The 15,520-nt window shown below is 48.8% G+C and overlaps 1 protein-coding gene across 3 annotated transcripts in view; it reads left to right on the plus strand.

The window, feature by feature from the left end:
- The window catches only part of SNX29 (sorting nexin 29), a 480,282-nt gene that overhangs the window by 41,001 nt on the left and 423,761 nt on the right, over window positions 1-15,520 (plus strand). For 2 of the 3 annotated variants that reach the window (XM_044233549.1, XM_044233551.1), the window contains exon 4: window positions 3,343-3,467. The exons of the other annotated variant lie outside the window; for it this stretch is intronic. In XM_044233549.1, the coding sequence (XP_044089484.1) occupies window positions 3,343-3,467 (125 nt within the window). The remainder of the gene's footprint in view (window positions 1-3,342; window positions 3,468-15,520) is intronic. 3 annotated transcript variants of the gene reach the window in all.

The raw sequence follows: 15,520 nt of genomic DNA on the forward strand, positions 1-15,520 counted from the left end.
GCTGACACACCGTAGCGATGCCCGCATGCGTTCGCAGAGAGCGTTCTGGGAAATAGGAGAGACCGAGGTGAGAAAATAGCCCCACTAGTGCAGGTGTTCCTTTCGCTTTGCAGGAATGATCAGACAATTGAGTAAAGATGAGAAGAAACGGAAACTTAAGCGTGACGAGGTTATAAATCAGTGCCTGTCACGTGCCCACCACGAGCTAAAGAGGTGTCAGTGCCTGTGGTTGCCAAGTGTGTTCGGTGTGATTCCCTGGTCTTAACTGGCTTGGGTCCGGATTATAAATTATACAAGATCTGCTGAGACGCAGCTCTCCCCTAAATGTCCCTCACATCTGTATTCTGCATGCCCCCAGGGCAGCGAGCATCTCCGTCATCATCACCACGGTAGCGATCCCTGTTATGTGGGAGCTCCGATCTCTAAAGCAGATCATTAACGGGAGAGTTTGGTCAAGGGCTGCGGTAGAAAGAAGTTCAGAATAAGGAGGCACTCAGGAAGGCTTCCTGGTGGAGGAGACCCTTGAGCTAAGTCTGGAATGACTTAGTATAAGCTCACGTCCACTGGGGAAGTAAGAAGGGGACATGGGAAGGGCGATAAATAGCATGGCCTTTGGCAGGGTAGTCATCATAATAATTAATTATACGATTAGTACTCCCCCTGAGTTTTCTGCTGTGTTAGGTTGGTCATGACCTGTCTGTATCTAGAAGGTAATACTGATGATGTAACCCAAGCCTCGGGTGCTGGGTTTGTGCTGTTCATCTGCATTCCTTTCCCTTTAGGGGCCAGGTATCTGGAGTTGGCAGGGCAGCTCCTGACTTGTACATTTGACTCAAGTAAACTAACAGGGATTGATTCAATTTTTTATATTTGCAGATGATTTGTTTTATGATTCGGCTGTATTTTTGTTTGTTTGTTTGTTTTTGTTTTTTAAAAAGATTTATTTATTTATTTATTTGACAGAGAGAGATCACAAGCAGGCAGAGAGGCAGGCAGAGAGAGAGGAGGAAGCAGGCTCCCTGCCCAGCAGAGGGCCCAATGCGGGGCTCGATCCCCGGACCCTGGGATCATGACCCGAGCCGAAGGCAGCGGCTTTAACCCACTGAGCCACCCAGGCACCCCTTTGGTTAGGTGACCCAGCTTTCAGGAAGCCCTTAAATGTGGGCCTGTGTGAATGTGTAGAGAGAGTAGCATAGGCACGTCTCATATTTATGAGTGACCTCTGCGTAGGAAAGAGGGATGTGTCCATGTGCAAGAGTGTTCTGGGACTCCTGGCTCAAGGTTACTCACTTACCTAGCCACAGAAGAAGCATTTATGGAGTGTGTACTGGGTACCAGACCCTGAGCTCGGTGCAGGGGAGCCAATGGAGGAGCTGGAAACCAAATTGTGTTGTTGAGGACAGGTGTTAGGTTTGGGCTGCCAATTAGGCTTCCTTCCTGTGAGGGCCAGCTTTTCTTTGGCAGTGGTGGCCTAGAAGGCTGGGATGGATTAGTGGTATCTGTAGTGACATGAGCACAGATTGGAGAGGAAACGTACTAGTGCTGGTTATTTGCTGACACTGTGTTAGGTTTTTCTGGTGTACACGGATGACTCGAGTAAAGGTGGGGTATGGGAAAGAGAGGGCATTTGTTTCAGAATCAGCATGTTTGCCTTGGTATGGGGTGTATCTGGAAGCTGCTTTGGATCAGTCTGGGGTTGGGTAGGGCTGGAGTACAGATGTTGTTAATTATATAGTCTCACAATGCTGCTTATTACGTACTCATGTACTGTCTCTTAAATGTATGTAGCCTGTTTCTGTAGGTGTAAAATGGAGATAATACCTGCCTCACCCAGATATAATAATGTGGATGGGAGGAGCTAGTGAAATAATGGGTATGAAAATAGTTTACTGCCCACAGAGCAGTAAACCCTTGGAGTATTATTACTACAGGTGTGGAGGTGAGTGGAACAGGAAATGCCTGAAGTTGGGCAAGGTTGAGCCAGATGGTGATGGCGTCAGGTCCTTTGCATTGGGGCCCTCTGCCTAGTCTGCTGTGTCTGTAACATTCAGGTTAGGACTCCAAGTTACCTCCACTCAGGCCCCAGAATCTAAGCCTGTTCCTGCCATGTCTTCACTTACCACCTCATCTGGTCTTATTTTCTTCAGAGTTCCCATTAACTGAAATGGTCCAGTTAGCATCTATGTGCATCTCCCTCTGCTAGTACCATGCACATGTGGTGAGGCAGAGACCGTGCTCTCTGTATCCTCAGAGCCTAGAACAGTAGTGCCTGGTACATAGGAAGCGTTCAGGATTTATTGTTAATATTTTTTGAGGGGAGGGCATGGGCGAGCACTAGCACAAGTCGGGTGGGAGGGCCAGAGGGGAAGAGAATCTTCAGCAGATTCCACGCTCAGCGTGGAGCCTGATGTGGGGCTTGATTTCATGACCCTGAGGTCATGACCTGAACCAAAATCAAGAGTTGAATGCCTAACCGACTGAGACACCTAGGCGCCCCAAGGATTTAACACAGGTTGTGTGAGCAAATGGAAGGGCCTTAAAGTCTACAGACTCAATGGGCCTAGGTGCCCAGGAGCCCCGGGAGGATTGTAAAGAATAGAAGGTAGGAAAAAAAAAAAAAAAAAAAGAATAGAAGGTAGTAGCTCTGACTCCATCTCTTTGCCAAGATGTTTATGAAGCTCTTATTTCTTTGGTTATTGAGAAATACAATTAATTGAATCCACAGTAGTAACTTAATTGAAAGTTCATTCCATCAAGTCTGGATCTGACTTCACACTATAATCCCTTACAACAAAACAAAGAATAAGAATCAGAATTCATATACTTTTTTTTTTAGTGTATGTAACAGGGCATGAAATTATACAATGTATCCAATTTGGCAGGCTGCTGCATTCAATCTCTTGAAAGATAATCTGGTTCCTTAAACTACATGCAATATGAATTAGAGTTGGAGTTTGTGAATTGAATACAATTAGCAGCCCACCCCTCCCCACGCCAGACTGATTTGTTTTTAAATTGGCTCTTGGTTTTTTCTCCTCTGCTGGCTGGCACCAATTCCATTTTCCCTCCTTTCTTGTGAGTTGTTACTATGCTTTCAAGAATCTGATGAATATAGCTAGGCTGTGTAGGGCTTCCTGCAGGTACGTGAAATGAACACACATGGAGAGGGGTGTAAGTCAATTCCATGTCAGTTACCGGCCCATAAATCCAGGTGTGTGTGTGTGCACCTACCCCAGGTTTAGAGCTGGTGGGTGACTCACCCCTTTCCAGGAGGTGCCGGGGCTGCCCTGGTTGTCTCTCTCCCTGCACAGGTGGACTGATGAATCACTGGTTCTCTCGCAGGGTAACCTGTCTGTGTGCCCAGTTTGAGGCCGTCCTGCAGCATGGCCTGAAGAGGAGCCGGGGATTGGCGCTAACGGCAGCCGCAATCAAACAGGCAGCAGGCTTCGCCAGCAAAACGGAAACAGGTACTGCTTGGCCTGCTGCAGGGCGGAGGATGTAGTCTTTTCTAAAAGTTTTTATTTATTTTTTAAGAGCGGGCAAGGCAGGCATTGTGTGGGACTGGGATGGGGCAGCCTGATGGTGCAGAAATCCACGTGTGAGGATGTCTTACCTGTTGTCCTCTGCAGAATTCTCAGAGTCCCGTGTTCATCTCTGGGACCTCAGGGCCCTGCGGCCAAGGTGCTTATGTCACCAGTGCCATGTGGCAGTTGCTGGGAGATCGATGATGTGTTTTAATTCCGTGCATGGGGATAGCAAGACATTTCGTAACTAAATCTGCCTTCAACACCAGCAGCAGCAAGAGCAGAATCAGTAGGTGTCTGAGCGGACAGCTTTGCTACCGTCCATTTTAGCGTCACCCTAGTAGTGTGCCGTGCTCCTGTGTCCGGAGGACAGGGACAGCGCTGATAACCTCTGCTAACACGTAGGAGCGCTTTGCACAAGACTGGAACTTCATTAGTCTTTTATATAAATAAACTCATTCAGTTTTCATGACAGCCTTATGAGCAGTAGGGCTTTCATTTTCTCTACTGTACAAATGAGGAAGCTCTTTAAAGTGATGTGCTCTGGATCTGGACCTAAAAGTGTATCATGTCATGTAAGAAACATTCTATGTCCTTCTTCCCCAACATTTTTTTTTTTTATTTTTTTTATTTTTTTAAAGATTTTATCTATTTATTTGACAGAGAGAAATCACAAGTAGATGGAGAGGCAGGCAGAAAGAGAGAGAGGGAAGCAGGCTCCCTGCTGAGCAGAGAGCCCGATGCGGGACTCGATCCCAGGGCCCCGAGATCATGACCTGAGCCGAAGGCAGCGGCCCAACCCACTGAGCCACCCAGGCGCCCCACATTTTTTTTTTTTTTAAAGATTTATTTTTTTTATTTGACAGACAGAGATCAGAAGTTGGCGAGAGGCAGGCAGAGAGAGAGGAGGAAGCAGGCTTCCCACAGAGCAGAGAGCCCGATGCGGGGCTCGATCCCAGGACCCTGGGATCATGACCCGAGCCGAAGGCAGCGGCTTAATCCACTGAGCCACCCAGGCGCCCCTTCCCCAACATTTTTTTTTTGTTGTTGAGAAGGAGCGTGAATGGGTGTGTGGGAGGGGGGCAAGGGAAGATGGAGAGGGAAAAGAATCTTAATTTTTTTTTTTAAAGATTTATTTATTTGACACAGAGAGAGAGAGACAGAGAGAGAGAGAGAGCGTGCGCACCTGAGCAGGGGCAGGGGAAGAGGGAGAAGCAGGATCCCCAGTGAGCGAGGAGCCTGATATGGGACTCGATCCCAGAATCCTGGGATCATGACCTGAGCCAAAGGCAGGTGCTTAACCGACTGAGCCACCCAGGCATCCCAGGGAGAAAGAATCTTAAGCAGGCTCCACGCCCAGCACAGAGCCCAGTGTGGGGCTCAATCACATGATTGAGATCATGACCTGAGGCAAAACCAAGAGTCAGATGCTTAACTAACTGAGCCTCCAGGTGCCCCTCTTCCCCAGAATTTTAAAGAGCAGGCTTTGGGGCGCCTGGGTGGCTCAGTGGGTTAAGCCTCTGCCTTCGGCTTGGGTCATGATCCCAGGGTTCTGGGATGGAGCCTGCATTGGGCTCTGCTCAGCGAGGAGCCTGCTTCTTCCTCTTTCTCTGCCTGCCTCTCTGCCTACTTGTGATCTCTCTCTGTCAAATAAATGAATAAAATCTTAAAAAAAAATTATAAAGAGCAGGTTTTTTCAGACCCTGCTTGGGACTGCTGTGCCAGATTCCTGACTCTTGTTACTGTGACGTCCGTGTCACTGTTAGTGCCCCTCGTTCCCAGCTGACCAGCCCTCTCCGTGTCTGGTGGCCGTGTCTGTTGGGCATTGTCTGCCAAACAAGCCCTTTTTGTTACTTGGGGCTGGTAGTCCAAGGAGCACCAGCATGTCTGTGAGGCATCGCCAGCGTTGCCATTCTTGCCCTTTCCTGTCTCAGCACGATTTCAGCACCGCCTCCTGAAGAGAGACTGACCAGCAAGCAGAGTCTCTTCCTTGTTTTCTGCTGCGGAGAGGTTCTGGGCGGCTTCCTTGCCAACTGGAAGCAGGGAAAAGGTCAGGCTAGCTTTGCTCTCGAGGGGTTGCCGAGGGCTTCTGTCGATCTTTCCTGCGGTGCGGTTAACCATTCACTGGTGCTGGACGGTCCTTGGCTAATGAAATTCGCCCGCTATGGAATGTTTGATTAAAAACCTCCTATGGGGAAGGGGCATGGGTAGGTTTTCAACTGCTCGGGGTTGGGGAAGATCGGATGAGTGGCTGGCTGCTTGGTTGCTCTTAAAGCCATCAGCGTGGCTGTGGCAGGCCAAATGGAGAAAATGAAACCGGAAGAGGAGGCGTGGATGGGAATGGGCATGCCTGTTTTCCCTTGTCCCTGCTGGCTGCTGGCCTGGGCCCTTTCTGTAGCTTAGGACTTAATACCAGGCCCTAGAGTTGGGCGATGGGGTTGAAATCCCCTCTCCGTGAGTCGTCACACATGAGCTCTCTGGGACATCCCCTCTCCGAGCTTCTGGTTCCTCACGCATAATAAAATAAGGCCGTGCACAGGACCGGCTCCCAGTGTTGTGCTGGGGGCTTCCTGAGAAAGCACCTGCAAAGCCCAGGCCTCAATACAGAGCTCCTGGGGCTGGTGCTGGATAACACGGCAGCAACTGGCCAGTTGCTTGGATCCATTGCGCTGAAGCCCAGATAAGTTCCTAAGTTGTTCAAGTTCCCAGAGCTAGTAAATGGCAGAGCTGTGGATTCTAGCCCAGGTCAGACTGATGTCAGATTCCTGGCTCTTCTCTGAGCCCCGCTCCGGCGGCCGTGGCCTGATGCCCACTGCTGTTCCTCTGTAGACCACTCTCGCTCAATTAGCTGGATTGAAAGTGACAGGAGACCATAAGTAATGGTGAATTAATCCACAGGGCTGTTGCAGTAGCTCCGTTTACGGATGGGAAGCATTACCCTTAGAAGAGAGAAGAGCTGAATTCAAAGTAATGACTGAGCAAACGAGATTGTTGGAAATCACGCTGCAGTAGATAATACCGAGTCCGCCGGGGCAGGACTGCGGTTGGTCATCTGGGGTGAAGGTTGCCTGCATGGCTGAGTTCGGAAACTGGTGCCCTTGTACGGTGTCCACATTTATAAATTACGATATTTCCTGTTGAAATATGAATTTCTAGCTTTTGTTCCCCTTGAGGATCTGTGGCTCTGAGCCCATGTTTCCTGCTTCTGTGGTTGGAACCCACCACCCTGTGCAGAGGGGCCCCGTGCCCTAGTCCCCCACGCCCCGTACCTCTCCCTCCTGCCCTTGACAGCTTAGACGAGCGCTGTTGTCATTTTTGTCCCGCTGTTGTTCTTCCCATTGTTCTCATGTGAAATTTAGCAGTTTTCAAGTGCAAACACCTCTCATATGATAAGCCTTTGAAGTCAGTTTCTGGAGCGCGGAAATGGTTATCATTTTTGTCCAGTTTTATAGTCACTTTCTGGGGAGAGGATCTGTTAACTTCCTCCTTGGATGTATAGCCAGGAGTCCCTTGTTTTTGTTTCTTTGTTTTTTGCTTTCGTCTTGATTTTGAATCTGTCTTTGTCTTTGGCCTGTGCCTGGTGGTGGAGACCAAGTGTGGTGCTTGAAGCGTGGCGTGAAGCTCGAGATGATTGATCCTTCTTCGGGGCGGGGGTCACTCCTGCCGCTTAGGCAGGTAGGGTAGAGGAAGATCCGTTTACTCCCATTCAGGATGGAGCCTTCCATACCTGGGCTTCAGCATTTGTGAGAGCTGGCGAATTTCTGCTTTTGCCTTATTGCCAGGACGTGGTAGTTTGGGGTTTCCCAAGCGTATTCGTTTCTTAGAGCTGCCATGACAAATTTACACACCCTTGGTGGCTTAAGACAGCAGGGAGAAATTGATCCTCTCACATTTCTGGAGGCCAGGAGTCCATAATCTAGGCGTTGGCAGAGCTGATTCCTTCTGGATGCTCTGAGGGAGAAAGCCTTCCCGGCTTCCGGTGGTTGTCAGCCGTCCTTGGCACCCCGTGCTTGTGGCCGCTTCCCTCCAGTCTGGGCCTCGGTCTTCTCCTGGCCTCTTCCCTCTGGGCTTCTGTCTTCATGTCCTCTCTTCAGAAGAACAGCAGCCCTGCTGGATGTCGGCCCGCCTCCTCCAGTAGTCCCTCAGCTTAACTAATTACATCTGCAAAGAGCCTTTTTCCTAATAAAGTCACACTCTGTGGTTTCAGAGGGACATGGATTTTTGGGGGACGCTTCAATCCAGCACACCCTGGATCCCTGAGCTGTTAACCAGTTTCCGTCCTCCTCTGCTGGTTCTGAGCTCAAGTTTTTTTCCCTCCAGACCTCATGGGAATTCTGAAAGCCCTGCTTCACTTCTCATCAAACTCTGTAGCTGGAAGAAGCCTTGAGGGCCAAGTAAGGCTCTGAATGTAGGACTCCCGTCTGTGGGCTTGCCTTCTCTTGGGGATCTGGGTTCTTTGTTACTTGCCTTTGTAGCGCTCCCAAGTCCCCAGCTTTATTTTAATAACCGTTTAAATAACTGCCCAGCCTTTTCCCTTGTTTTTGCGGGAGAGGTTGTCCGATCCGGATTCATCTTCCAAAGCTGAACGCGGCCCTTCGAGGCCAAACTCTGCATGCTTTTTCCTCTTGCTGCACCGCCTGTGTGTGTGTGGCCATGTCTGTGGCTTGTCTGGAGATGAGGTGGCAGGTGTTCCTTCCGTGATCAACTGTAGCCTGGGGAAGGGAGCTTACAGGCAGAGTCCCTTCAGTTCTGGGAGGTTTTAGCTGGTGCCTGCATCCATCCCCCATTCCCAAGCTGGCTTGTTTGTCTCTTTGGTGTTTTTGTTTTGTCTTTGTTTTTGCCTTAGCATTTGGGTTTCATATGTTTTTTTGTTGGTTGGTTTATGTGTTTTTGACTTGGGGAGTTTTTCCCCTAACCCAGACATCCCTGCACTAGGGAACGTTGGTAGTGTGGATGTGATTACAAACAGGCCACTAGCTCAGCTTTGTCATCATTGTCGGTGGGCTTGGGAAGCGGTGTCCCTCCCTAGCTGAGATCCCCTTGAATCGATGGTGCCGACAGCTGGGGTACGCAGGACCCAGAGAGGCTTGGCATGACGTTATGCAGTGTGTTTTCTCTGGGATCCAAGCGCCCGAAGCGAGAGTCTGCTGTGTCCTGGGGTGCTTTTTCCTCTTAGTTGGACGAGTGGCTGGATTTATCTCTGCAGGTGATTGATTTGGTGGTGGTCAGACGGGAGTCTGCGTTTCCAGTCTGGTCCTGCCGTCTGCGTCTCTCTCTTCCAGGTATGTAGGTTTGCGTGAATAATTACAGCAGGAAATGGTCATTCCTTACCCAGCAGCTCTGTCCCTTCTTTCTTGCTAATGGAATTCTGATTTTGTTCAGGTGTTGGGTCGCCAAGAGCTTGAGGCTTGAAGCTTGCTCCAGGGGGAGTGAGTCTAGATCAGATCAGGCCAGCCATAATAATTATCAGCCTGCCAGTAGTTGCTTTCAGAATAGACACGAGACAAACTTCTGACCAAAGGGAAGGGAGAATTCTGCTTCTTTTTTATTTAATTTTATGGTGCTGGGTTTTTTGCGTGTGACTGTGATGTTTGGAGCTGTGGCGATGATCGTGTGACTGTGAAGGAGGACAGGTCCAAGGACAAAAGCCAGTACACGAAGGAAAGCAGCTCAGAAAGGTAGAAAGTACCTTGGTAGTGGCACTGAGCTTCTGAATTAATGACGGCTAGACCTGCCGTACCTCTGGACTGAATGTTGTCTGGGGATAGTAAATTTCCTAATGTTGGAAGCCATCTTGAGTTGGATCTCTGCTTACAAGCCTCCTAAAGCAACCTAACTTAAACAACAGAGAAAAGCAAGACAACTTAAATGGAAGTCAAAGGCCTGTGCTCCAGAAATGAGGGGACAATCATGACTAGCATGTTAATCTTGGATGTTTTCTGCTCCTTTTTGATAATTTGGCTGACCACAGGCCTGGCTTCCCTGTTTTCTGTTGACTCGCACCAAGCAGCTCCCGTGAGCCAGCGCCTTCGTTAGACCCTCTGTTTGTAGTCCCGTTTTATTTCTGAAGTGACTATGCGTCAGGAATGACAGTGTCCCCATTTTACAGATGAAGAAAATAAGGCTCAAAGAAATGAAATACTTTTCTTAATGCTCCAGACCTAGTAATTGTGACAGAGCCAGGGTTTTGACTTTGGTCTCCATGATTGTGACTCAGAAACTCTTCCTTTTTTAGTCATGATGGCACGTTGTTTCCAGAAAGAGGGCTCTCTGGGAGACCATGACCCACTGCCCCCCAACCCCGCCGGTTTGAATTCATGAGTAAATGAAGCAGCAAGTATTTTTTTTTTTTAAGATTTTATTTATTTATTTATTTGAGAGAAAGAATGAGAGAAAGAGAGAACATGAGAAAAGGGAGGGTCAGAGAGAGAAGCAGACTCCCCACCAAGTAGGGAGTCTGTCCGTCTGATCCTGGGATTCCAGGATCATGGCCTGAGCCGAATGCAGTCGCTTAACCAACTGAGCCACCCAGGTGCCCAGCAGCAAGTATTTTAGGTTATGATCACTTAGAGCAGAGGTCAGCAAACCATGTCCTGCCACCTATTTTTATAAAGTTTTATTGGAAGACAGCCACGCACATTCATCTACGTACTATGCATGGCGGCTTTTAGGCAGTTGTGACTGAGACCATTTTTCTCGTAAAGTCGGAAGTATCTAATATTTGGCCTTTTAGAGAAGAAGTTTTCTACTCCCTGTCTTCGAGAACAAAGGACAGGGGATCCCACTTTACCTTATCACACCATGCTCCCTTGTCAGTTGCCTGCCTACCTCACTTGATGATAAGCTTTGGGACTGCAGGGCACCATGTCAATTTTACTTCCTCTTGACTCTCCCGCTGCTAGCATAGTGTCTGAAAATACATAGTACTTCAGTAGAAGGACATTGATATTTCATGATTTCAGTTGGCACAGTATTATATTGTATTTCATGATTCCCGAGGTACCTTATAGCAGGGTCACTGCAGAATGCTACAAAGGAAGTGATTAAGTTTGGAGGAAAAGAGCAGAGATTGATTTTTAAATTTACTAAAAATGAATTAAAAGTGACGGAAAGCTACATAAGCTTGGCTTGGAATTGGGAGGGTTTTGCAGATGTTGGATGCCCAAAGTAGTCAGTACAGAATGCAGTGTGGAAAAATGAATGATTTTTCTTCCTGCTGGAGAAAGAGAAAGAACCACTGCAGTCAATGCCTGTCCTCGTCTGTTGGGGACTACCGTAACATGAAGCCAGGACTTAGGAGCTTATAAACAGCAGCCATTTATCAGGTTTCTGGAGGCTGGGAAGTCCAAGGTCAAGACGCCAGTGTGGTTGAGTGAGGACCCCTTTCCTGGTCCATAACCAGTGCCTTCTTGCTGTTCCTCACATGGTGGAAGGGGACAGGGGATCCCGCTGCAGCCGCTTTCTGAAGGACACTGATCCAATTCCACAAAGATCCCACCTTCATGACCTAAGCGTCCTCTGGAAGTCCCCACCTCCTCATACCATCATCTTTAGGGGTTAGGATTTTAACATAGGAATTTTGGAGGGACACGTTCAGATTGTAGCAGTGCCATTTCATGAGAAAACCTCGTAATTGGATGCTCTTGTTAATAACTAATGGACCGTCATGCGGTGATGTGTGGGTAGTCCATTACAAGGTCATAGGCTGGTTCAGAATGGACCAGAGACACACCTGCTGTTATCGAGCTCTCTGTCCTGCAAAATTTAAGTCTGTTCAGCAGCCCTTGGCACCAAGGACCCTCTGACGTTGAAACCCTGTTTCCCGTGCTCGCTTCGGCAGCACATATACTAAAATTGGAAACCCTGTTTCCCCCTCTCCTGGGGGGCCACAGCCTCCTGACATACTTGCTGGTACTTTGTTGATCCTTCTTATGTATCATTTCTACGCCCCCGAATGGAACTATCATTCATCTTCAGATTCTTTTGTTGCCTCTCGCTTCTATACACACACCTGCTGTCTGAGTTCTTTGGTAAAAATTGCTCTCCCTGTGTTGATTACGCAAAGTTCTGCCTGCAGCCCACATCACTCCCTAGGGCCCTTTCTCTGAACATGGCTCTATCCAGATGCACCGCAAGCTCCTCACAAAGACTGAATCCTCCTCTCCACCCCGGTTTTGCTCCTGTGTTCCTTGCTTTGTGAATGGCTCTGTCTTTCACCCAGTTTTCCTGGACAGCCTTCGGGTTTTCTCGCAGCCTCCTTGTCCTTCCCCTCTGCCCCGTTTTGTCCTTTTGCTGTCTGTTTCCCTCCTCCCCAACCCACTCTGCATATTATGCCTGTGAGGGGTTCTTCAATGACCAGCCTGTTCCCTGCCCCCTACTTAAAGCTCTGTCGTGGTTCTCTTTAGAGTTGGGACAGGGGATACACTCCTTGACTTGGCTTTCATGGTCTGTCCCCTACCAGCTTTGTCTGTCTCTGCTCTTCCTCTAAACCCTACCGCACACTGAGGGCTAACAGGCAGCTGGCCGGCAAGACATTGCAACACTTCTGTCTGGTTGATAAATAAATCATGACCTGAGTCCTCTGAGTTCCCCTCCGGCCGCAGCCCCTGCCTGGGGAACTCCTGGGACCTCTTCATAAGTCATCATCTGAAGCATTAATGCTAGATGCTCTTGGGGAGAAGATCTTCAGTACCTCTATTTTGTCATTGTTCAGGGACCAGGTTAGGTGGCTAAGCCCTCAATGTTGAACAGCGTGCCTGCTTTGTAGAATCCTGAAGCTGTCTGGTCTGGAAGTGCTCTTTGTTCTTACCCTTCTGCTGCCCTCCTTCCTCCTCAGCCCTCGCTCATACACTAACTACTCAAACGTCTGTTCTCTCTCTTTAAAATTGTGGCAAAGTACACATAACATAAAACGACCATTTGAACCATTTTAAGTGTATTCATTAGGCGACTATCCCCACCATGCGTCTCTGGAATGTTTTCATTTCCCCATGTTGAAAGTCCATCCGCATTAAACACTGACTCTCCGTTCTCCCTCCCCCAGCCCCAGGCACCTGCCGTTCTACTTTCGATCTCCACGGTTTGTCTTAAGTACGTCGTACAAGTCAGACTTACTTATACGCCACAAACCTAAGGCTTAGTTCCTTTACTCTGATGTCTTCAGGGTTCACGCATTTGTAGTGTGTCAGTTTCCTTCTTTTTTAAGGCCGAATAGTAGTGCATCGTGTGTACACACACCACTCTGTTTATTTCCTCATCTGTGGATGAACACCTGGGGTGCCTCCGTTTATTAGTTGGCCATGAGCATGGCCATGCTGCCATGGACACGGGTGTACACATAACTATTTGAAACCCTGCTTTCAGTTCTTCTGGGCAAGTGCCCAGAAGTGGCATTGCTGGATCAGGTGGCAGTGGTACGTTTCACTTTCTGAAGACCCGCCAGACAGTTTTCTGTGGCGGCTGTGCCACTGTCTGTCCCCACCAGCAGTGCACAGGGTCCCCAGTTCTCCACATCCTTGCCAATACTTGTTGTTTCTGTTGTATTTCTTTTTTGAGACTAGCCACTCAAATGGGTGTGAAGTGGTAGCTCATTGTGGTTTTGATCTCTTGTCTCTTGAAATTTTAGATTTCTCCCTCCTAAAGTCGTTCATAAGCTCCTCACCTGGTTTGAATGTCCTGTGCTCCTCTTGTAGGTGTCTCCTTTCTGCCCCTCCTCCCCCACCCTCAGTAATCCTGAGCCGTCCTCTCATCAAACTGATTTATGGCACTCCTGCTTTCTCGACTGTCTCTCTCGATGGTCAAGGCCTGGGTCCATTCTTGGTCTTCTCTGTAGCTCCGGTGCATTGCAAGGTGCCTGGCCACCAAAAAGGACATTCAGAATAATGACTCCAGGACCCAGACTTGAGGACATGCTGCTCCTGGTCCTGGGAAGCCAGACCCCACCCTCTGCTGTCAGCTGAGAGCAGGTGGTATTAATATACACCCAATTATAAAATTAGAGAAACTGACTTCCTTGATTCTCAGTGGGGATTTTTGAAAACAGTTGATTGCATTTAACTCAAACCAGAATTTATATTTTGCTTCCATGGGTCACTTTGGGTAACAATTTCATTTCTGTAGAAAAGTATTTTTGGAGGAAGCTTCATGTGCCAGGAGAAGACCAGGCCCATCCTTTTGCTTGTGAGGGGAAGTCCGCTCCCCCACCCTGCCATCCCTGTACGGCTTTCAGTTCCCTCTTTGTGTTTTTCTGTTGTATTCATGAACTTGCAAATCAGCTAGTCCTGGTACAAGAGATCTTGGAAGGATGTCGGTGTAAGATCCAAAGAAAAGACTGAGCCCAGCGGTGGTGATCAGAATGTTGAACAGCTGGTTGGCTTTAGGGAGAGAGCCAGAAGCACAGCGCTATCCCCCTCGGGCTAGGTGTTAACCTGTGAGTTCCTAGATTATGGGGATGTCTGCAGGGCCCTGGGGAGGGTCCTCGACTGCTGGGGTGGCCGAGGGCTTGGGCCAGTGGCTATTTACGAAGGCAAAGGAAACTGTCCTAGCGTTTTAGGATCTCATAGAGCCAACCTGTTGCCTCTTGGCCAAGGGTGACCTCTGGCTGTTTTAAAGGTGTTTGATCCTAAGGTCTAGTAAATTAAAACTAGTAAATTTGGCCTCAAAGGTGTCTGCTTTTTTTTTTTTTTTTCATAATTGTCTGGCTTTTTGGATTCGTGGGTCTTTTGCTTTGTTCCCACCAGCCTGAAAATGACTCGTCAGCAGAGGATGGGGTACATCCCTAAAAGGAAGCCAGACACAAGCTTCTGAAGTACTTCGTTTGGCACTAGAGAAGGTTCCTGCTTTGTAATAAAGGCGGGCTGTGGACTCTTTTAGACCAGGAGTGAATGCTAGGTGTGCTATGCTGAGTTGTTAGAACTCAGGCCTCCAACTTGAGGTGTTCACTGGGGCCAGGCAGACGACAGAGAAGAGCGAGACAGGCCTGTGAAAGGCCCCTGGGTTGGTGGAGACCGTGAGTCACCTGGCTCACGGGAAGGCTGGGAAGCATCCGGGGGTTCAGGAAGAAGAGAGATTTTGAGGAGCAGTGAGGGGGGCTCACTCTTTTGCGCAGAGTGGTGAGAGATTGTCTTTGTGGGACTTTTGAATAGAGACCTCAGGGAAGGAGGGAAGTAGCCATACTGTCACCTGGGGAAGGAATCCTGTTCTGTTCAGTGGGTGGGAAAGCTTAGAGTCACTTGCCTCTTTTCTCAATTTATTCTCTGTCCTTCCCTGCAGACTGTTTCCCGGGCTCCCTTGCCCACTGTCTTCCTCCTTGGCCAGAGGGAGGTGGTGATGAGTTTTGAAGGCCGGAGGCGGAGTGAGGCTGGAGCCTTTCCTCCCTCCTCCAGTGGCATGTCTGGCAGTGCCGTGCTCCCTCTGTGGTCAGTGGACGTCCTGTGTGGCCCGCAGGTCAGGCCTCGGTCTTCTTGTTTATTCTCCTCCTTGGCGCGTCTGCCACAGTCTGGCTGTTGCCGGTCAGGTCTGCATTTAGGAGTGGAATTGCTGGATCCTATGCTAATTCTCTGTTTACCTTTTTGAGGAACCACTGAACTGTTGTCAACAGTGACCGTACCATTTTACATTGATACTTTTTTTTTTTTTAAGTAGGGATGGAATTGCCTTTATTTCTCTGCAACTGAAATGAACTCTGCTATTAAATCCCCTTTCCGTGAGCTCTCACACGCTTGAGCAGCACCTTTTCCTTCTGTTCCTCTGGCTTCAGGGAAGGGTGGCTTTCTGACACTGGTAATTTCTGGGTGGTCTCATTATCTTCTGTTTGGCTTTGCAGCTCTTCCTAAGTCTTTGTAACAGACGCCCCATGTTCAGTTCCTTCAGTGCACTGCCTGGTATGGTTTCTGTTCAGGGCTGGGCAGGCGGAGTGTGCTTGGCGTGTTGGAGCAGCATCAGGGAGATCAGCGAGGCTGGAGCAGGGGGAGTGAAGTGGAGAGTTGGTTGGGGTT

This window comes from Neovison vison, chromosome 14, assembly GCF_020171115.1.
Source record: "Neovison vison isolate M4711 chromosome 14, ASM_NN_V1, whole genome shotgun sequence".
Taxonomy (NCBI): Eukaryota; Metazoa; Chordata; class Mammalia; order Carnivora; family Mustelidae; genus Neogale; species Neogale vison.